At 40.8% G+C, this 23,241-nt stretch overlaps 2 protein-coding genes across 3 annotated transcripts in view; both read left to right on the forward strand.

Moving 5' to 3' along the window:
• LOC119798693 (galactose-specific lectin nattectin-like) overlaps nt 1–6,957 on the forward strand; it is a 42,715-nt gene extending 35,758 nt beyond the window's left edge. Inside the window, exons 4-7 of the mRNA XM_038308264.1 lie at nt 5,696–5,805; nt 5,918–6,052; nt 6,139–6,250; nt 6,513–6,957. Of these exons, the coding sequence (XP_038164192.1) occupies nt 5,696–5,805; nt 5,918–6,052; nt 6,139–6,250; nt 6,513–6,580 (425 nt within the window). The 3' untranslated portion in view covers nt 6,581–6,957. The remainder of the gene's footprint in view (nt 1–5,695; nt 5,806–5,917; nt 6,053–6,138; nt 6,251–6,512) is intronic.
• On the forward strand, nt 5,202–19,828 carry LOC119798692 (galactose-specific lectin nattectin-like). Of its 2 annotated transcripts, none has more exons than XM_038308262.1 (7): nt 5,202–5,294; nt 5,384–5,477; nt 16,804–16,833; nt 16,936–17,045; nt 17,159–17,293; nt 17,380–17,491; nt 19,476–19,828. In XM_038308262.1, the coding sequence occupies exons 2-7, from the start codon at nt 5,417–5,419 to the stop codon at nt 19,541–19,543; spliced, it is 516 nt and encodes a 171-aa protein (XP_038164190.1). In that variant the 5' UTR covers nt 5,202–5,294; nt 5,384–5,416; the 3' UTR covers nt 19,544–19,828. The 2 variants fall into 2 exon arrangements, with proteins under 2 accessions (XP_038164190.1, XP_038164189.1); XM_038308261.1 differs by lacking the exons at nt 5,202–5,294; nt 5,384–5,477 and adding exons at nt 16,423–16,529; nt 16,624–16,717.
• The last annotated feature ends 3,413 nt before the right edge of the window (nt 19,829–23,241 follow it).

Consider the following 23,241-nt stretch of genomic DNA (forward strand, 5'->3'; position numbering starts at 1 on the left):
TTTTTATTCAAATTCTGATGGCACATATTTACTTCCATACGTTTAAACTTGACTTCTTCCAGGTACCCACGTGTATCTTTTGGAGCATCTGATTGAAGTAGTGAAGAAGGAAAAACATATTTCCTCCCCTTCAACACTATTTCATTCACCACAGTGAGCTCTGCTCTGCAGTTCCAGTAGTCTTGTATCTTTGTGGGACAATTGTTTTTTTTTCTGGCCATCATTTCTGTATTATGCTCTTGAGTTCTTTCATAGTTTCAACTGCATTTGTCTCTTTCTTCATTTGTTTTGTCCCAGTTTTGTTTTTGCACAACCATCAGTGAGCTGACCCTTTTAATTCACTCATGTATTTTCTTGATGAGCCCCTAGCCTTTCAATGAGCACCAGTTCACAGTTAATTTTTTTTCCACAGATTGTATGGGATTTTCCTGCAAGGATGCACCACAGGAGGTATGGGTTCATCCAGGATATACTGTCTTCTCCAGGTTCAAATGTTTAAAAACTTTCCATAAAAGAAGAAAGTCCACTATAGCTCTGCTTGCATTGTAGGTGTACCACCAAATATTATTCAGAGATTTGGTGCAACTGGCACTGTTGTTGATGTTGGAGATGGCAATGGAGGCATTGCAGAGACAAGGTTGGAACAGATTTGAGAAATATCTGCTGCTTCTCGACAACTTAAGGTTGACAAGTTGTGTTTCACGCTTTGCATGTTGAACTCGAATGCCTTGATTCCCATCATGACGAGCTTGAATGACTTCTTGCACAAAATACCCTCTACCTCATATACATTCCCTGGTACTGGTTTTAGACATGCAAAAAACTGTTGGCTGGAAAGCCAATTTTCATTGAATTTAAACAGCCCTAAGCGTTTCAGATAAAATGCTAAGGCAGGGATCTGCAAATTGAAACAAAAGTATTTTGGATGTCCTGGTGAAAATGAAAAAAAAAAAAAAAAAAAAAAAAAAAAAAAAACGAGGAATATAGATTGATTTTTCAATTTCCATATTTTGTGTGTCTTTTCAGAACATGGCACTATCTCGATTCATTTCTCTGACTTTATTAAATCAGCCCAAAAGACAAATTAGTTCTTCTATGAATGCCACTGGATTTTTGTTGCATTTGCAACTGAATGAAACCACAAGCAAATATATGACTGAAAGAAGGTCAAAAATGTGTGCTTCACCTCACATGTGTGAGGGATTGTAGGGGGAATGTAATTTCCCTGCATTATTTCCTAAATCATATTAACACCCTAACATATTTCTTAAATGTGTATCAATGGTAAACCTAATTTAAACATTTTGTTATTGCAATCAGAGCTACAGAAAAGTCCCAGAGGGCCACAAATGGCCTTTAGACCCCACTTTTTACAAAAAAGTTCTCACAGAGTTGTTAATAATAATAATGATTTTATTTATAACACACTTTAAATTTGACTTCAAATCTCAAAGTTTTGAAGGCTAGGTGCTGGACCCAAAATGCAGACAGCCAGGCTAGGAGAAAGGTACAAAGTTTAGTCTTTGGTTCACAGGCTGACGGTGAAGGAAGGTGTCTCTGGAAGCAGGGGCAGTTGGAGGTGGCAGACAAGCTCTCTGCAGCAGTTGGAGTAGAGGGAGGTGGGTGGTGTGGCTTGCTAGCTGGAGACAGATCTGGAGCTGGATCCTGGGTAGACAGAGCACAGGTAAGATTAAAGGAATAGTACACCCAAAACATGATTAGCCTTCATTTTCTACTCACCCCCATGCTGAACAACACTCTGGAGTACTTTTTTGATATCTCAAAGGCATCTGGAGATCTGGGAGGCTTCTTGCTGTCTGCTGACATTCAAATAATGGAGGTCCATGGCGCCCGAGGCAGAAAGGTCCATAAAAGTCCACAAAAAACGTGTCAATATTCCTCCATACTGCTCGTCCAATGTATTCCAAGTGTCCTGAGTGGGTAGCATCCAGAATTTACTCGAAACGAAGTCATTTAGAATGTTTTTAGAGCATAAACAGTAGTGTATAGGATTTCCTGAAAGCGCGCACATGCGCGTTCACGACGCTACGGAAGCCGGCAGACAGTACAAAATCCAGCACCTAACAGGGAAAAAGGACGGAAAAGGCCTGCTTCTAGTGAGGAGTTAATGTACTGCTCCATGACCTCTTTCTCAGACCGGGAAAGGTTATACAGACGGCTGACAGGATATTTGGCACCAGGGAAGAGGTCGATAGCACAATCATATGGTCTATGGGGTGGAAGGGAAAGAGCGAGATCTTTACTAAAGACCACAGCTAGGTCATGATAAACTAAGGGGACACTGGAAACATTGGGAGGTTCATGTGGCTGAGATGGTAGGGTGCTAGAGGTGGGAAAAGCTGAATGGAGGCAGTAAGAGTGGCAATGTACACTCCAACTGATGATGGAGGAAGTCTGCCAGTCTATATGGGGATTATGAAGTTTTAACCAAGGGAGCCCTAAGACCACAGGGGACACAGGGGAGGGGAGCACATTCAACTGAATCTTTTCCCAGTGGTTGCCAGAAATAACTAGGGAAATGGGTTTAGTTTGATGAGTTATGGAGGCCAAGTGTCTGCCATCTAGCGCATTAGCATTCAAGGGTTTCTCGAGAGGCTCGAGAGGGATTTGCAGCTGATTAACCAGCTCAATATCAATAAAATTGTCGTCTGCTCCTGAGTCCACTAGAGCAAGACAGGGTAGAGTTATCCCTGCACAGGTAAGAGATGCAGACACATTAATATGAGTTGGAGAGCTAGGTTTTGAACTGGTCTGGCTCACCAGGGCACTCTCCCTTACTGATGAGCCCGGTCCTTTGGGGTGTGAGGGCAGGCAACAATGAAATGACAAGTCTGGCCACAGTAAAGGCAGAGTTTAGATTGCATCCGCCGTTGGCATTCCTCAGGGGTTAAACGAGCCCGCCCAACCTGCATGGGCTCCTCTTCCGAGCCAGACAAAGAACTATTGGAACTCGGGGGGTTAACTGGCGGACTAGAACGAGGCACAGTTTGGGAAAGGGAAAGAGGAAAAGCGGCAGCTACTCGAGCCTTGTCAGTCATTTCTCTAGTCCTCTCCCTCAGACGGTTATCTATACGTATTGCCAGTGAGATTAACTCATCTAATGAGCTAGGCTCTTCACGGGAAACTAACTCATCCTTAATCTGGATAAGGGACCATTTACAAACACAGCTCGCAACGCCCTGAAGTCCCATCCACTTTCAGCGGCTAGGATACGAAAATCTATCGAAAAAGCTAGCTTCTGAGGCAATCCCCTGACGTAAGCTTAACAACCTCTTTTTGACCTCCCGACCCTTAACAGGATGGTCAAAAACACGGCGTAGCTCTGAGGTAAAATCTTCATAAGACTGAAGAGCCCCTGATCCCCCTTCCCATAAAGCAGTCGCCCACTGACTAGCCTTACCTCTAAGTAGATTGATAACATAAGCAATTCCAGAGCGATCATCAGGATAGCTGGATGGTTGCAGATCAAAAACCAGGGAAAACTGTAACAGAAAATGACTACAGGAACCAAAATCACCTGAGTAATTCTCTGGGGGTGGAACAAAAGGTTCTCTAGCCATAGGTGGGGGGTGTGCTTGAGCCTGAGAAGGAGGATTACTCACTGCTGCTGGGGTTTCCGGGGGAGTTTGAGTGGGAAGCTGAGAGGCAATGTGAGCTACCTTGTGACTCAGATCCTGCAGAATGCTCATGGCTTCCTAAACTGCACGTAAACAGGCTCAGACACCACAAAGTGCTACATTTAAAAAAAGGGAAAATTAAAACAAGTGTAAAAGACCATAACATTAAAAACAGAGTAAAAAGACAATCATTAAAATCAATACATTAAAAGGCATACGTAGCCTATTAAATAACCTAAAATCAACAATTGTAGGCATTTCTAAAAAGGAACGTTTTTAGTCCATTCTTAAAACAATCCACCATCTGTGGGGCCCTAAGGTGGTCTGGGAGGGCATTCCACAGACAGGGAGCTGCGGCTTCGAAGGCCCTATCGCCCATGGTTTTTAGCTGTGTCCTGGGTGGGTCCTGATGTTGCTGTTGGCCTGACCGGGTCCAGGAAGAGGTGTGTGGTGTGAGCAGTTCAGTGAGATAGGTGGGGGCCGCACAGTGCACACAGTGATGGGTGTGCAGAAGAAACTTGTACTCTATACCGGCGTGAATAGGGAGCCAATGTAAAGTGTGAAGGATGGGAGTGATATGCTGGTTTCCTCACCCTCATCAGGACACTGGCAACGCTGTTCTGTACGTACTGGAGCTTCTGAAGGCTCCTGCCAGAGATCCCGAAGAGGAGAGTGTTGCAGTAATCCAGCCTGGAGGAGACGAAGGTGTGGACGAGCTTCTCTGCAGCAGGGAGGGATAGGGAGGGGCGGAGTTTGGAAATATTACGGAGGTGAAAGAAGGACGTTTTCCAGATGGAGGTGACATGATTGTCAAAGGAGAGGTGGGGGTCAAGCTTGACCCCAAAGCTTGTAACAGAGGGAGACAGGAGAATGGTATGACCATAGAATGAAATAGAGGTAAGGGGAAAGGAAAAAAGTTGATGAGGAGAACCAGTTTGGATGGCCTCTGTTTTTGAGGCATTAAGCTGCAGGAAGTTTTGACTCATCCATGCCGTTATATCCTCCAGGCAGGAGCTGAGGCGGGGCACAGAGTTGGAGGGGGGAGCTGGGAGGAGTCATTTTAATGTGAAGTTGTGTGTCGTCAGCATAGCAATGGAAGTTGACCCCATGCCTGCCAACGACACAACTAAGGGGGAGCATGTAGATGGTGAACAGGGTAGGGCCGAGCACGGAGCCCTGGGGGACCCCACAGGTGACAGTGTGAGGTCTGGATTTTGCCTCCCCCAGGGCCACGTACTCGGTCCTGTCAGTGAGGTAGGAGTGAAACCAGTGGAGGGAAGTGCCAGAGAGACCAATGAAATGCTGGAGGCAGTGGAGGAGGATGTGGTGATCTACTGTGTCAAACGCAGCAGAGAGGTCGATAAGAATGAGGAGGGACGTGAAACCGGAATCAGAGGCAATCAGCAGATGCTGATGCAAATTTCACAGCCATGACAGGCATAAATGGTAATGTGCAGGGGGCTGGTCTTTGGTAAATTGTGACACAGGTTACAAACCAGATCTGATCATGTAATTTTATTCTGTGGAATTAGTTTCTTTGTCATTTCCTTATTTTTTGGATGATGGGATGGTTAGTAGCACTATAAGAAGCCTGGGATGGCACATTGAGCCCTAGGTGGTCCTGGCAGACGAAGAAAACAAACCATTCTGAATCAGGTTTGCTGATCGACTCTCTGTTCTTCTATTTCACTCATTGGTGACTTTAAATATTCATAACATGTCTAACCTATTTTAATTAATTTCAGCTTGTATATCTGCATCATCTCATCACTTCCATCATGAAGTTGCTGGTTTTGTGTGTCCTGGTTTTCTCTGAGATGGCATGGGTCGGAGCTGATCGTAAGCATTTCTTAAGTATACAGAGTTTGTAAAGTTACTAAGACTCAAACAAACTCACTAATTCCTGTTGTTTAAAATGCCCACAGCTGTTCCAGTTGATGGCTCTCCTGATGAAGGTCAGTGAGTGTTGTTTTGTAATATGATCATGAAGAATAAACTTTATTCTAATGCTGACATACATTGCTTTTAACTAGCGATCTCCATTTGTTTGTATTTAGAAGCAATGGACTTGATCCAGAGATCTGCTTCTTGTCCTTCTGGCTGGTCTGAGTACAACGGTAACTGCTACCACTATGTTTCCATGTCCATGAATTGGGCTTCAGCTGAGGTGATTTTCAATAACATTGTGCTCTTATGCTCTTTTACTCTCTTATTTTATGGTTGTTAATAAAAAAAATGCAGCTACTACTTTTGTATATCATTCTGTTTTTTGTCTGCAGAGGCACTGCATGTTTATGGGGGGACATCTGGCATCAGTTCATAACCCAAGGGAGTACCATCAGATTCGGCATGTGATAAGAACGGCAACTTATAGGTCCGGACGTACATGGATTGGAGGCTATAATGCACAGAAGGTATTTTTTTACTAGTTAGTTTATTTGTTAAGTATTTTGATAAATGATTGAAAGACGTTTATAATCTACTGGGTTTTTTCATTCAGACAAGCATTTGGTTTTGGAGCGATGGAAGCCAATTCTACTACACAAACTGGTGTCGAGGAGAGCCTAACAATTGGCGAGGCGAACAGCACTGTTTGGAGATGAACCATGATGGTAAAAGAAAATATCACACATTGTATGTTTTTCAAGCAGTTAAAGGAGTAATGAATAATTAGCAGGTTAACTATGTTAGTAAAACTTTAGCTACAACACTATTACATTTACTGGATTAAATACAGGGGCATATATTGTTGTTTGCTTTGTGTTTTTGTTTTGGAAATCGGTTGTAGAATATCAAGCTTCCCTACAATCATAGTTCTTTGTAAACAGGATTTGGTTTCTGTGATATTTACAGATTTTTTTTTTGTCTGTTTAGCTCCAAAGTGCTGGGATGACTTAGGATGTTGGGAACGTCTCCCATCTGTCTGTGCCAAGAAAGTCTGAGCAGTCCGAGAGGAAGCCTTTTTCTGGTATAAAAAGCATGAACCAGAACCGGTGGAGGATGCTTTATTGTCTTTCAGTTATTCTACCACATAGAAATCCTGTTTTCTAAAAGCCATTTCTTCTTTTACTTCATATAATTTCTCCTTTTTTCTAACACAGTAGAATAACCCACACATAAACAACAGTTAGATTAGAGCAGAGTGAATGTTTTATAAGTGGTGATTTAAGTAAAACCTTCTTTTCTTTAGCCTTGCATTAAATAAACTTTTGAAGCATGAAAACAATATAATGTATACATGTATGGTCTATTCTGTCTTCATCTAGTCATATTAAGTGAATTTGTATGTTTTCGTTATAATTATGATTATAATTATAATTTTCCACCTTTACCTATTAATCCAAACTTTAGTCTGACCAGTCTTCTTTTATTTTACTTCCACAAGACTCATTTCTTGGGAATATGTTATTATTACTTTTTTGCAACACATTTTTCACACATATTGGTGCCGGTATATCATTGTTGATGTTGGGGCAAAGAATCTTAGTAGGAGCTACTCCTTACATTACAAGTAGAAATGGGCTGCTGCTAATGGTTATTTTTAAAGAAGATTAATGTACTAAGTATTATGTCAGCTTTTCATGATCATGTATGATCTTGATCCTTGACTGAGATGGAGGTCTAGAGACCGCTCTTTGTCCAGAGACCAGTTTTGGTTTCTAGAACAGTTCCGACCTGTTATTTTCCCAGTCTTCAGATTGATCTCGGGTGGTGATGGTCTGGTTTTGTCAGGCCTTGACTAATTGTATGGAGACAAGTTCGAGATTTGGTAGTTTTGTGAAGACAAAATATATACTAATAGTTGCTCCTTATTATCATAACATGCTCAGACATCACAATGCATGTGAATTTAAGCAACAAGAGCGATCAGAGCACCGCTAGATCCCGCCATCTTACACCAAATACAATGTTTTCATTGCTCATGATGACTGTGAAATCTAAAAATAAATTTAGAATCTCTCCTTAATATTTTAATTACTTTCTAAATTTATTCACTCAGGACTCACAGCTGCAAGGCTAAACTGTGTCTGAGTGAAAGGAGATAGTTATATTCTATTTGGGATTGTTTGCTGTAAAAAAAAAAAAAAACTCATTGTCATAACAAGCCAGACTTTCTCAGGCCTTATTCATAACATTCAGGCCCGTTGCAACAAGGCAAGCAAAGCAAGCAACTGCCTAGGGCTCAAGCACACTGGGGAACCCCAGACAATGGCTGACCTGGTTATGATCTCCATCTATTGACTATCAGTGTGAGCGCCAATGTTCCTTCAAAGCTGCGCGCTTGTGCAACTGCGCACTGCTTGCACGTTCTCAGTGGGCAATAAAATCTATGCAGCGAATAAAATATAATCAAACATAAACTTTTAATTAAATTTGACAAATATTTTTTTTTATTATCATTTTGAATTCATGTATTATTCACTTTACAACCTGAAAAAAACCCAATGAAAATATGAGAAACAACTGTCATCCCTACTGAATTCCGTTACATAATATGGAGAAACTGAGCACAGTTTTTTCTTGCCTTGGTAAATATAGCATAGTAATAATTAAAACGGACAGGGAATAGATTAATTATTAGCATATTTCGTTTTGGCACTTATAGCATCTCAGCCTGCTGGAGTTTGGTAGCTACTTTTGAAAGGAAGTTTTATATGTTCCAATAAAATCAGTTTTATAATAAAGATTAATACATTTAAGAGTTGGATTTGGATGAATATATTCAATAGAACTTCAGTGTGCCTTAAAAAACTTCTATGTCCTTCATTCAGCACATCAAAGAGCTACAGATTAATAAATAAATAATCCCACTGGAAGGAGACCATGTGGCGGCCCATATTATTTAGCAGTCTAGGCCTACAGAACAAATGAAACTCAAAGATTTGTATCAGCCCTGCTATCAAACAAGCACCTTAAGATGTACCTGTTCACCATGCAGCTAGATTCTCCATGGGACTTTTTTTTCTGCTAAATTCAAGTAAACAGCGGAGCAAAACAATGATCAGAAGTCAATCAGCACATCCTCAGATAAGGTGGCAGCAGATATGAGGGGCCAAAGCAGATCTCATAGTTTTTAGATATTTGTACTAATGTTCATTGGAATGATTCACTGCTTATTGTGAAAGAAGATGTAGTTTAATGAAGCATATTGAAACACCACTGAGAAAGTGGCATATTTGAACAGCCATTGGAGTGAGAAATTTAAGTGGGCAATATCACTTAAATAGATAGTTAACTGGTGGACATTGATTCTGTAATCTCTTAATAAACCATTTAACTTGGTAATGATCCCAGGAACTCTGGGCAGTGGCATTCTGGGCAGTGACCCCCAGGATTGTATATTTGTCTGATGCGTTTCCTGCCCCTAAATCAGTGTTCAGCAAGGATACGGCACAGAACCCTGAAGCTCCCAGGCTTGGAGGAAAAAAGGGGGAGACCGCACACGCTGGTTGAGGAAGAGTATATATATATATATATATATATATATATATATATATATATATATATATATATATATATATATATATATATATATATATATATATATATATATATATATATAGACAATATATACCATATTGTTTGCACTATAAAGCACACGGGATTATTAGGTGCACTTTCAATAAAAGGCCTTTATAAAGGCTGTTTTTATAAATAGGGTGCACCGGGTTATAAGGCCCATAGGATAGAAGCTGCAGTCAAACCTGACTGTGGTTGTGTTATGCATCCACTAGATGGAGCTGTGCTAAAAGGAATGTCAATAAAACAGTCCGATAAATCATTCAATCAAGCTTTTGAGGATGCAATGCAAAAAAACAGTGTTCTGACATATTCCTGGTATCCTATGTGCCAATGAAAGGCAAGAATGTGGTACTCATTAGTACACTGCATAGGGATGGAAGAATCTGTGAACAGGAACATCACAAACCAGGGATCATCATGGATTTTACTGTCACAAAAGGAGGGGTAGACAACATGGACAAGCTGGTGACAGCCTACAGCTGCAAACGGAGGACTCTACGCTGGCCACTGGTAATATTCTTTGACATGTTGGACATCTCAGCGTACAATGCCTTTGTCATTTCAATGGCACTGAACCCAGAGTGGAAACGATTGAAGCTCTAGAAAAGACGGCTCTTTCTTGAGGATCTGGGAAAGGCATTGGTGAGATCACAAATTAACAGAAGAAAACTTATATGGCACCCTGTCCACCCAACTGACAGAACCACAATCTGCAGAGCCTGATGTAAGTGTGTGATGCTGTTGCATGTCTGGCACTCATGTCTCGTGTGTGTGTGTGTCTATGTGTGTGTATGTGCGTGTGAGAGAGAAAGAGAGATAGAGAGAGACAGAGAGAGAGAGAGAGAGAGGCGTTTGTAAAAATTCCTGATCTTTTCATTATTCTAGGTTGTGAACACCAGCAACAAGAAGAAGCGGTGCGAGGTGTGCCGACCCAAGATTGACAAGAAAACATGGTATACATGCATCAAGTGCAAAAAGTAACACTGCAACACACACACAGTAAAGCTTTGCCCCTCATGTGTTGTATAGGCTAGTGGCTAAAGGCCAGGTGTTCAAAGGGGCTGATGTGTTGTCTTGACTGATATGTTAACATTATGTTCATGTGTTGAGCTTTTGTTGTGCACCTGAATGGATTAAATTTCAAGTTCAAACGAAATAAAAGCCAGTAGTTTTGAAAAACCTTGCTTCCCTTGGAAATTTGTTTCCACTCACATGTTGATTTTAATTGAGTTTCTTTATTATGTTTTAAATAATACGTTTTAAATGTGACCTAACAAAGGTAAAAGGCAAATATTAACGATATATATTGTTCATACTGCCTGTAATTTGGAAAAGGTATGAATCTGTTCAGTATTTTAACATAAAAGAGATTGATTGTGAGGCATTAAAAGCCAAAAAATGCAACGGGTCCATCAGACCCACAAATGCTGGCTTAGTAACAACAGTGTGAACATTACACAAGGGTCAAATGCATGAGCTGCTGAATGACAACACAGTGTTTCCCACAGGATTTTAGGAGACTGATGTGGGATTTTCCCTCGGGGATTTTCACGTGTGCACATTTTTAAGTGTAGTGTATCTTACTTATATCCTGGTATTTATATTTTTTAAAAAGAAAGCAGCGCGTCTAAGACGTCATCCGCGCGCTGCACTGGGGTCGTAATAGGAAGCCCAGGATAATCTGAATCATTCAATTCCAGATCATCTTTGGTAGTAGCAATAGACATCTTTCAGGCATGTGAGTAAAACTAGCAGCAGTTGAGCAGACAGGAAGAATGAACGGTAGCCGGCACACGCGGATGACATCATACACACTCAGCTTTGTTTTAAAAATATATAAATATTTCCATCTCCTTTTTATGCTGCCTATTTTCCAGCCCAAAGTGCCAGAATACTCAAGTTAAGTGTGAGAAGTATCTAGCGTACCTGTGCTGTTGTTTGATCCTGACCTGTTTTTGGTCCTGAATTCCTAAGTTTTGTTCTGCTCCTGTTTCGGTGTGTTCCTGTCTGTCTCCTGTTTTCAGACTGCTGTTTGTACTCTGCCTGTCAACGACCTTGGATCTTTCCCCTGACCCCAGCTTTGATTACCCCCTTGTTACCTCTGCATCTCTCTTATCGTCTGGTCTGGACCCTGGCTTCGTTACCAGCTCTAGATTCAGCGTCTGGGCCCTCCTGTTCTTCAGCATCTGCTGGCTGCTCTGCTCCTGGGACTCTACCGCGACATGTTGCAGAGAAGTCATCTTACTGGCTTCCCCTCTTTCCTCTGGACATGGGCTTATCTTATGACCAGAGAATCCAGTAAGCTGATCGCAGCTGATGAGTCGCATAAACAAGATTTTTCTATAAAATGTTTTTCCTTTGAACTAACCTTGACACAGCGTTGTGTGGCTGCTACCAGCTGTGGCTGTAGCTCACTGGATTCTTGGCAGGAGTAGAGGTGCTCAGATTAGTGACTTCAAAACTCAAATGAGGAACAACAATGACCATGAAAGGCACCTGGCAAAGTTCAGTCCTATCCCAGAAAAAGGGATCAAGTCCAGAGGAGTGGAACTCCGTTGTTGATTATGGTGCCATTATAAGAGATCGAAAAGAGAAGAGGAGCAGCATCTTGCAACAGCCAGAGCATACATGAGAACCAATGGATCCAGCCGTGGTCAGAAGACAGGTCCAAGGTCGACATCAGGCGGAATCCAGGTAAGATTCCGGAAAAACACAAGACAGGCAAAACAGAGCAGAACTGGACCGGCCAAAGCTCAGAAGTCATGGGCAGAAACTGGTCAAGAAACACACAGAACTAAACACAGGGAACGCTAGAGTTAGTCTCTCTAGAATCTACAACAATTTTGCAGGTTGGGATAGAGAGTCAGAAACAGGTGGATCTCATGAGAGATAATGTGTCATGTTGGGTTCAAGGCGTCTAACCCACATGCAGAAACAGCTCTTTAGACAGGGAAAAAGTTTAAATTATTTATTTACAAAGTGTACAATAAAAGTGAAGCTCGGGTTCTGGGTTCTTCGGACTGGTCACAGGAGGAAAACTACTGAGGAGGACAGAGCAGTTAGGATTGATCCAGGAAACTTGCAGTTTAAAGATGACGGGGTACAATACCTGCTCAGAGATGGATCTGATCAGCGGGGGGGGAACCTTGTGAGTCCAGAGGCAAGTCGGCAGGCAGAGGGCTGAGGGCAGAGGCAGAGACTAAGACTGAGTGCAGGCAGGCAGATTCCAGACAGAGATTTCTTTCTCCAGGATTTCAGGTTTCAGGAAAGTCAGGATCTGTGAGGCAGAGAGATACAGGGTCAGACAGGTTCTCAAAAATCAGGGTTACAGATTTAGGCAGGCTGGCTCAGGTTTTGCGAACCATTACTGGCAAACACTCTGGCAGGGAAGTGTCAGCCTCCTCCTCCTTAAGTAGGTCACCTGATGAGCAGACAGGAAACAGGTGTGCAGGAGAAGCTCATGCCCTCAGGAGGAACATCTCAGGCGCCCTCTGGTGGAGAAAGTGGACAAACCTCCAAATCCCAACATAATGAGACCCAGGCGGAGCAAAGCAAATCAGAGAAAATGAGGGAACCCAGCCTGAAGGGGCAAAGATCGAAAAAGATTTTCATTTAGGTAAGTACAATACACCATAATAGTCAGATATAAAAAAAAGAAGCCTAATGTTACCTTGATTCAAAGATTAGATTAAACCTTCAGTGAAAGAATATGACCAAAAAATGTATTACTTGCAGGACAAATAATTTCTGGGGTCCATTGTCTGAGTTAATTTCACTAGGGGTGTCTCAGTGCTATGATGAGGTGACTAAAACTTCACAAAGATCAATGGTGAGTAAATATTTACAGAATATTTGTCCCATCTTTGTAATTCACAAAGGCAAATAATCACACAAATGCAATCAGTTAAGGGGTTTATAAAAATGACACTCTCTGCACCCTAAACGCACCAGGAAACGGATGATTATCACAGATCCTGTTTCCCAGCAGCTGTAAGACTATATTCATCACTGTTCCCAACAACCTCCATAAGTTTAAACATTCATGCTGACTTTTTGAACAGTTTCTGTTTTTGTCAGTTAAATAACACTCTGCTGTCATTTTTGCACATCTCGGGTGTTGCGGCTAGTAAATAAAATGTATAAATCAAATTCTAAACTTGAGGATATTTCATTTTGAGGGTCAATTTTTTTGAATGTTAGAAAAGAATGAGACATTAAAAGCTAAATATTTTGGAACAGCTTGATACATTCATTTAATATGCATATTTCATTATCAAATATTTTAGACCTTAGTAAGGATGATTTAGCAATATGGAAACCCTCAGAGGGTGAACAAACACAAAATTTAAATTGTGGTTAATGGTTGAGAAAGTAATTACTCAACCATTTACCAAAACAGGATAGTTTTAGTTTAGTTAACAGTACATGAATACAGTTTTACTTTTCTAAAATAAACAGCTTCAGTCAAGCCACAATTTAAACATTTGGAGAGATTTCAGGCTTATTGTCAGCTTTTCTAGGGTTTTTACAATGTTCGGTATTAGAACTTTACTTTTTCTATGTACATCAATTACTTGTTGAATGTTTGTCAAAGTATTGGTTTTCAAATAGCCTACATACAGATGATGCTGTATTTTTACTTCTACTAACATCAATGGATGAATCATCTATCCTCACAGCACTCCTGTTGGACATAAAGCAGTGGCTCACCAGTTCTTACTGATATATAAAAAAAACTGCATGAATGATGCTCATAGAAAAATAATCTACGAAACAAGAACATTCCAGTGTGATCCTTGCACAAATGTAACTAAACCTTTTTGAGAGGTTTTAGTATCTCTTGGTCTCCTTGTATCCAACTCTCACTGTAAAAAACACGTTAAACTCAGTGTAATCAAATTTAATTTACTAACTTAATCAGGCCATTCATGACGATTAACTCAGAAAATAAAGTTTTTCCATTAAATGACATCTATACATATAGACTACTGTGTTGTATCACAAGTATTGTGCAATTTAATTCATATTTATGCAAAAAAAGCTATCATTTAATTACAGATTAGGAGCATTTCAAAATGTAACAAAAAATAAAACAGTACAGCATTTGATCTAAATTTAAGTGTGAGCAAAAGGGTGAAATTGGCTGCTAATTTTCTGAGTTCTGCATGAATCCAGAATATAATTTAGAATCCTCCTTCCACATCTTAAGCCTTAAATGATCTATCCCTGTCCTATATTAGGGATCTGATCATTCCTTATGTTCCCAACAAAGCACTTTGCTCTTAATCTACAGGTTTACTTGCTGGTAATAGAACCTCTAAAAGTAGAATTGGAGGCCGATCCTTTTCAACAAAATTTAAAAAGTCAAAAAACAAACCACTGGAATTTGTTTTCTTGGTGTGAAGACATTTCACTTCCCAACTAGAAAGCTTTCTCAATTCAAAATGACTATAATAGCTTTTGCGTTCAAACAAAAGCCTTGTTATGGCTTAGAAAACATGAAAATCGAGAAAGCTTCATGGATGGCAAGTGAAATGTCTTCAAACTTGGAAAACAACGTCTAGTAGTCTGTTATTTTACTTTTTTATTTTTTATTTTGTTGGAATGAATATGACCTGGATGATTCAGAATCTACAAAAAAAGTCAAATTACTCAGTACCAACCGTGTACTAAGGTCTGTGGGGCACCAGATGAGTCATGAGTGGCTCCGCTTGTTGTTTTTTGCCGGTGTGTGAGACAAAGCTCACATGATGCTGTTGTCCGGCTGATATCTTGGTTGATTCCCGGCCAGTACATTACTTCTCTTGTTCAGCGTTTTACACTTGACTTCCTCCAGGTACCCACCTGTATATTTTGTAGCATCTGATTGAAGTAGTGAAGAAGGAAAAACAAATTTACTCCCCTTCAACTCTATTTCATTCACCACAGTGAGCTCTGCTCTGCAGTTCCAGTAGTCTTGTATCTTTGTGGGACAATTGTTTTTTTTCTGGAAAGGTGTGTATTATGCTCTTGAGTTCTTTCATAGTTTCAACTGCATTTGTCTCTCTCTGTATTTGTTTTGTCCCTATTTTGTTTTTGCACAACCATCAGTGAGATGACCCTTTTAATTCATTCATGTATTTTCTTGATAAACCCCTAGCCTTTCAATGAGCACCAGTTCACAGTTGAATTTTTTTCCACAGATTGTATGGGATTTTTCTGCAAGGATGCACCACAGGAGGTATGGGTTCATCCAAAATATATTGTCTTCTCCAGGTTCAAATTTTTAAAAACTTTCCATAAAAGAAGAAAGTCCACAATGGCTCTGCTTGCATTGTAGGTGTATCACCAAATATTATTCACAGATTTGGTGCAACTGGCACTGTTGTTGATGTTAGAGATGGCAATGGAGGCATTTCAGAGACAAGGTTGGAACATAATTGAGAATATCTGCTGCTTCTCAACAACTTGAGTTTGACTATTTGTGTTTCACGCTTTGCATGTTGAACTCCAATGTCTTGATTCGAATCATGCTGAGCTTGAATGACTATTTGCACAAAACACACTGTACCTCATATACATTCCCTAGTACTGGTTTTAGAAATGCAAAAAACTGTTGGCTGGATAGCCAATTTTCATTGAATTTAAACATCCCGAAGCGTTTCAGATAAAATGCTAAGGCAGGGATCTGCAAATTCAAATATAAAAGTATTTTGGATGTCCTGGTGAAAATGACATAAAAATACACAGAATATAGATTGATTTTTGTTCCATATTTTGTGTGTCTTTTATGAACATGCACTATCTTGCTTCAAATCTTTGACTTTATTAAATCAGCCTAAAAAAGTCAGTTCTTCTGTGAATGCCACTGGATTTTTGTTGCATTTGCAACTGAATAAAACCACAAGCAAAGATATGACTGAGAGAAGGTGAAAAATATGTGCTTCACCTCATTGTAGGGAGGATGTAATTTCCCTGCATTCTTTTCTAAATAAAAATAACACCCTAATACATTTCTTAAATGTGTATCAATGGGAAACCTAATTCAAACAATTCTTAATAGCAATCAAGAGCTACGGAAAAGTCCCAGAGGGCCTCAAATGGCCTTTAGGCACCACTTTTTATAAAAAAGTTCTCACTGAGTTGTTGCAACTTTCACAGCCATGACAGCCATAAATGGTAATGTGGGGGGTTTTGGTCTTTGGTAAATTGTGACACAGGTTACAAACCAGATCTGATCATGTAATTCTATTCTGTGGAATTAGTTTCTGAGTCATTTCCTTATTTTTTGGATGACGAAAAGGTTAGTAGCTCTATAAGAAGCCTGGGATGGCACATTGAGCCCTAGGTGGTCCTGGCAGACGAAGAAAACAAACCATTCTGAATCAGGTTTGCTGATCGACTCTCTGCTCTTCTATTTCACTCACTGGTGTGTTTACATGTTCATAACAACATCAACTAACTTATTTTTCATTAATTTCAGCTTGTATATCTGCATCATCTCATCACTTCCATCATGAAGTTGCTGGTTTTGTGTGTCCTGGTTTTCTCTGAGATGGCATGGGCCGGAGCTGATCGTAAGCATTTCTCAAGTATACAGAGTTTGTAAAGTTACTAAGACTCAAACAAACTCACTAATTCCTGATGTTTAAAATGCCCACAGCTGTTCCAAATGATGGCTCTGCTGATGAAGGTCAGTGAGTGTTGTTTTGTAATAGGATCATGAAGAATAAAGTTTATTCTAATGCTGAAATACATTGCTTTTAACTAAGGATCTCCATTTGTTTGTCTTTAGATCCAATGGACTTGGTCCAGAGATCTGCTTCTTGTTCTTCTGGCTGGTCTGAGTACAACGGTAACTGCTACCACTATGTTTCCATGCCCTTGGATTGGGCTTCAGCTGAGGTGATTTTCAATAACATTCTGCTCTTATGCTGTTTTACTCTCTTATCTTATTGTTGTTAATAAAAAAAAATGCAGCTACTACTTCTGTACATCATTCTGTTTCTTGTCTGCAGAAGCACTGCATGTCCATGGGGGGACACCTGGCATCAGTTCATAACCTAAGGGAGTACCATCAGATTCAGAATGTGATAAGAATGGCAACTTATGGGTCCGGACTTACATGGGTTGGAGGCAGTAATGCACAGAAGGTATTTTTTTAGTAGTTAGTTTATTTGTGAAGTATTTTGATCAATGATTGAAAGACGTTTATAATCTGCTGGGTTCTTTCTTTCAGACAAGCATTTGGCTTTGGAGCGATGGAAGCCAATTCCACTACACAAACTGGTGTCGAGGACAGCCTAACAATTTGGGACGCGGACAGCACTGTTTGGAGATTAACCTTGATGGTAAAAGAAAATATCACACATAAGTGTATGTTTTTCAAGCAGTTAACGGAGTAAAGGGTTATTACCAGGTTAACTACTCGTCGTCGTTCTCGTCGCCTCCTGCTTTATCCGGAACCGGGTCGCGGGGGCAGAAGACTAAGCAGAGACTCCCAGACTTCCCTCTCCACAGACACCTCCTCCAGCTCTGTTGGGGGAAGCCCTAGTCGCTCCCAGGCCAGCCGAGAGACATAGTCTCTCCAGCGTGTCCTGGGTCGACCCCTGGGCCTCCTCCTGGTGGGACATGCCTGGAACACCTCCCGAGGGAGGCGTCCAAGGGGCATCCGAAGTAGATGTCCGAGCCACCTCAACTGACTCTTTATGATGTGGAGGAGAACCGGCTCTACACTGAGCCTCTCCCGAATGCCCGAGCTCCTCACCCTATCTCTAAGGGAGAGCCCAGCCACCCTGCGGAGAAAGCTAATTTCATCCGCTTGTATCCCTGGATCTCGTTCTTTCAGTCATGATCAAGATTGCATGATTATAGGTGAGGGTAGGAACATAGACCGACCGGTAAATTGAGAGCTTTGCCTTTTCGCTCAGCTCTCTCTTCACCACGACAGACCGGTGCAGCATCCGCATTATTGCAGCAGCTGCACCGATCCGTCTATTGATCTCCCGCTCCATTCTTCCCTCACTCGTGAACAGGACCCCAAGATAATTGACCTCCTCCACTTGAGGCAAGGACTCTCCTCCAACCTGAAGGGGACGAGCCACCGTTTTCTTGTCGAGAACCATGACCTCAGACTTTGAGGAGCTTATTTTCATCCCAGCCGCTTCCCACTCGGCTGCGAACTGCCCCAGCGCAGGGAGCCAGCAGAACTACGTCATCCGCAAATAGCAGGGACGAGATCCACTGGTCCCCAAACCAGACCCTTCGGTCCTTGGCTGTCCCTAGAAATCCTGTCCATAAAAGTTATGAACAGGACCAGTGACAGAGGGCAGCCCTGTCGGAGTCCAACATGCACTGGGAACAGGTCCGAATTAATGCCGGCAATGCGAACCAGACTCCTGCTCGGCTTGTACAGAGAACGGATGGCCCCTAATAAAGGGCCCCCGACTCCATACTCCTGGAGCACCCCGCACAGGGCAACACGAGGGACACGGTCGAATGCCTTCTCCAAGTCCACAAAACACATGTGGACTGGTTGGGCAAACTCCCATGAACCCTCAAGCACCCTGCAGAGGGTGTAGAGCTGGTACACTGTTCCACAGCCAGGACAAAAACCACACTGCTCCTCCTGTAGCCGAGGTTCGACAATCAGCCGGACTCTCCTCTCCAGCACCCTGGCATAGGCCTTTCCGGGGAGGCTGAGAAGTGTGATTCCCCGATAGTTAGAACACACCCTCCGGTCCCCCTTCATGTGGAGGGGAACCACCACCCCAGTCTGCCAATCCAGGGGAACTGTCCCCGACCTCCACGCGATGTTGAAGAGACTTGTCAGCCATGACAGCCTGACAACATCCAGAGCTATAAGATACTCAGGACGGATCTCGTCCACCCCCAAAGCCTTGCCACCGTGGAGTTTTTTGACCACCTCGGTGACTTCAGCCTGGGTGATGAACGAATCCAGCCCCAAGCACCCCGTCTCTTCTTCCCCCACGGAAGGCGTGTCTGTCGGATTGAGGAGATCCTCAAAGTATTCCTTCCACCGCCCGACAATATCCTCCTTCAAGGTCAGCAGCTCCCCACTCCCACTGAAAACAGTTTTAGTGAAGCACTGCTTTCCCCTCCGGAGTTGCCGGTTAGGTTAACTATGTTAGTAAAACTTTAGCTAGAACACTATTACATTTACTGGATTAAATACAGGGGCATATATTGTTGTTTTTTTCGTGGTTTTGCTTGGGAAAACGGTTGTAGAATATCAAGCTTCCCTACAATCATAGTTCTTTGTAAACAGGATTTGGTTTCTGTGATACTTACAGATTTTTTTTTTCTTGTGCTTAGCTGCAAAGTGCTGGAATGACCGACAATGTGGGGAACGTCGCCCATCTGTCTGTGCCAAGAAAGCCTGAGCAGTCCGAGAGGAAGCCTTTTTCTGGTGTAAAAAACAGTGAACCAGAACTGGTGGAGGATGCTATAGTGTATTTCAGTTATTCTGCCACATAGAAATCCTATTTTCTAAAAGCTATTTCTTCTTTTACTTCATATAATTTCTCCTTTTTCTAACAGTAGAATAACCCACACATAAACAACAGTTAGATTAGAGCAGAGTGAATGTTTTATAAGTGGTGATTTAAGTAAAACCTTCTTCTTTTCTTTAGCCTTGCATTAAATAAACTTTTGAAGCATGAAAACAATATAATGTATATGGTCTATTCTGTCTTCATCTAGTCATATTAAGTGAATTTGTAAATTTTGTTATTATTTAGTTTTTTTCACCTTTACCTATTAATCCAAACTTTAGTCTGACCAGTCTTCTTTTATTTTACTTCAACAAGACTCATTTCTTGGGAATATGTTATTATTACTTTTTTGCAACACCTAAAGTAATATTTTTCCCCCATATTGGTGCCGGTATATCATAGATGATGTTGGGGCATAGAATCTTAGTAGGAGCTACTCCTTACAGTACAAGTAGAAATGGGCTGCTGCTAATGGTTATTTTTAAAGTAGATTAATGTACTAAGTATTATGTCAGCTTTTCATGATCATGTATGATCTTTATCCTTGACTGAGATGGAGGTCTAGAGACCACTCTTTGTCCAGAGACCAGTTTTGGTCTCTAGAACAGTTCCGACCTGTTATTTTCCCAGTCTTCAGATTGATCTCAGCTGGTGATGGTCTGGATTTGTCAGGCCTTGACTAATTGTATTGGGGAAAAGCTCGAGATTCGGTAGTTTTTGTGAAGACAAAATATATACTTATAGTTGCTCCTTATTATCTTAATCTTAACCTACTCAGACATCACAATGCATGTGAATTTAAGCAACAAGAGCGAGCAGAGCTGTTATGCCATAAGCCATGATCATACTTTTTGGACATTGGGAACCAGTGTCCATATTTCACCTTGACATGGTGATGTGGAATCAGCTGTGGAATCTCTGCAACAAAACCTCCACAGGCAAGTCACATGCAAGCAACCAGAGGTGTGAAAACCTACCCCCCTCTCTGTGAAGACAGACAAAACCAAAGAGCACACAGGATTCTCCCTCTCCCTTTTTTTTGCCTCTTTTGCCTCCTCACCCTTTGGCTCCAGCTCTCTTTGCCTCCTCCCCCTTGCCCATGAAGCTGGGGTCCGCAGTGGAGATGCGGAGATGGGAACCAGATCTCCAGAACCATCAAGGATAAGTCAGAACCTTTCAGAACCAAACTGCTGCACAACAGACCTTTTGCAACAAATTTCTCAACATATACTCATTATCAGTTCGTATGAAATCGTGCGAAAAGTTATGCACACTATTTCATACGTTTTGGACGTTTTTCCTCAAAAAACCACATCAGTGCGCGGACGGACGTAAAACTGGGAAAAACAGTGCAATCATCACTTATTCATGTCTCTAACTACATTGCTTGCTGTTTTATATCTTAAGGTCAGGGTTAGGGCTAATTGTAATTTATATTCTATATTTGTGAATGGTGCGTCAGATGTGCATGCGCATACGACGAAAAAAACGTCCAAAATGTACGAAATTACGGTGCATAACTTTTTGTACGATTTCATACAAACTCATAATGAGAATACACTGAATTTCTCTTGAGTTTCAGAACTTACAGAGCCAGACTGGATGAGAGAAGGACTGCCTGATGAACGACTGAGACAAAGAACTCCTGCTGTGCCCTGACTGCAGAGCTGCAAATGGATAAAACTCAGGTTTTCCAAATGGACATGGAAAAAGGTTTGCAGGTCTGGCATGATTAGGGACAGAACAAACAATATGTCTTTTAATGATACTAATCATATCACGTGTTTACTGCTGAGTAAAGACTACGCTAATTGATGCTAAAGAATAGACTGCATGCTACACTATGCTACAGGAATGCGTGTTGACCTGTTGCTGAAGCTTGGACAAGCTTTATTCACTAAGGGTTAAACACTGATATAACATTAGTGTTCATGTGTTCCTCAAATGGTCATTACATTTCCATTACCAACTATGACGAAGAATCATTTAGTGGAATCTGATGCCTATTGCTGCTAGCTATTTCAAAGAGGGTAAAGAATCATTTAACTAAAGGTTTTTGGTTCTTGATTAAGCAAATCATTAAATAAAACATTATTTGGCCAAATAATGTTTTATTCACCTCATCAAATTGCATTGTGAATTGGTCTGAAAACATTCCAATTATTAATTAGTGAAAAGCTAATTTGATCATATTATAATATTGTTAATATTTGTTAATAAACTCTTATATATTGAACAGAAGTTGTGGTGAATTTATTCCATGTATGTGCAGCATTGTTTGACCATGATTAGTGCTCGAATCACTCTTTCATCTATTGTTCTAACACACAGTTAGTAGGACTGTGTGTCATAAACAGTATATAACAGCTGAAATAATATCTGATTAAATAAGATATTTTACAACCCCTACCGGAGAGGGCAATAAACATCTTAAAGTATCAGAAATATAAATTCCCAGCTGGCTAGGAAGAGAATTTAACATAAAATCACAACAGAGCACTGCTAGATCCCACCATCTTACACCAAATACAACGTTTTCATTGCTCATGATGACTGTGAAATCTAAGCTATATATGATATTTAAGAAATTGGCATGTATTCTTGGTCTGACATGGGAAAACATCAATTTAGAATCTCTCCTTAATAATTTTATTAATTTTTAAATTTATTCACTCAGGACTCATAGCTGCAAGGCTAAACTGTGTCTGAGTGAGAGGAGATAGTTTTATCCTATTTGGGATTGTTTGCGGTAAAAAAAAAATCCTTGTCATAACAAGCCAGACTCTTTCTCAGCCTTATTCATAACATTCAGGCCCGTTACAACAAGGCAAGCAACTGCCTAGGGCCCGAGCTCTCTGGGGAACCCCAGACAATGGCTGCCCTGGTTATAATCTCTGTTGTGATTCTATAGTTAAATTCTATTCCCAGCCCGCTGGGAATTTATGTTTCTGATACTTTAAGATGTTTATTGCCCTCCCCTGTAGGGGTGGTAAAATATCTTATTTAATCAGATATTATTTCAGCTGTTATATACTGTTTATGACACACAGTCCTACTAACTGTGTGTTAGAACAATAGATGAAAGAGTGATTCGAGCACTAATCATGGTCAAACAGTTATTTCTGCACATACATGGAATAAATTCACCACAACTTCTGTTCAAAATATAAGATTTTATTAACAAAAACCATTCAGCTCCAAGTCAAACATATTTCAGTTTAACACTCTCAACTAAGACTAGTAAAACTCAACTAAACTAAACTAACTACTATGTACAAAGAGGAAGGGGAAAACGGTTGAAAAACATATTACAGTTTAAGATGGATTCTGTGTTTGAAACCAATGTTTATCTGGAATAATTTGGAATGTGATCAAATTAGCTTTTCACTAATTTTAAAGAAATTGGAATGTTTTCAGACCAATTCACAATGCAAATCCATGAGGTGAATAAAACATTATTTGGCCAACTAATGTTCTATTGAATGATTTGCTTAATCAAGAATCAATAACCTTTAGCTAAATGATTCTTTACCCTCTTTGAAATAGCTAGCAGCGAATAGACATCGGGATTCCACTAAATGACTCTT

Source organism: Cyprinodon tularosa, unplaced genomic scaffold (assembly GCF_016077235.1).
Source record: "Cyprinodon tularosa strain WSP-4 unplaced genomic scaffold, ASM1607723v1 ctg633, whole genome shotgun sequence".
In the NCBI taxonomy this organism is placed as follows: domain Eukaryota; kingdom Metazoa; phylum Chordata; class Actinopteri; order Cyprinodontiformes; family Cyprinodontidae; genus Cyprinodon; species Cyprinodon tularosa.

Coding starts and splice junctions, on each gene's coding strand:
- LOC119798692 (XM_038308262.1), top strand. CDS start 5,417: ATGAAGTTGCTGGTTTTGTGTGTCCTGGTTTTCTCTGAGATGGCATGG. Junction 17,046..17,158: donor TGGATTGGGCTTCAGCTGAG/GTGATTTTCAAT, acceptor TCTTGTCTGCAG/AAGCACTGCATGTCCATGGG. Junction 17,294..17,379: donor GAGGCAGTAATGCACAGAAG/GTATTTTTTTAG, acceptor TCTTTCTTTCAG/ACAAGCATTTGGCTTTGGAG.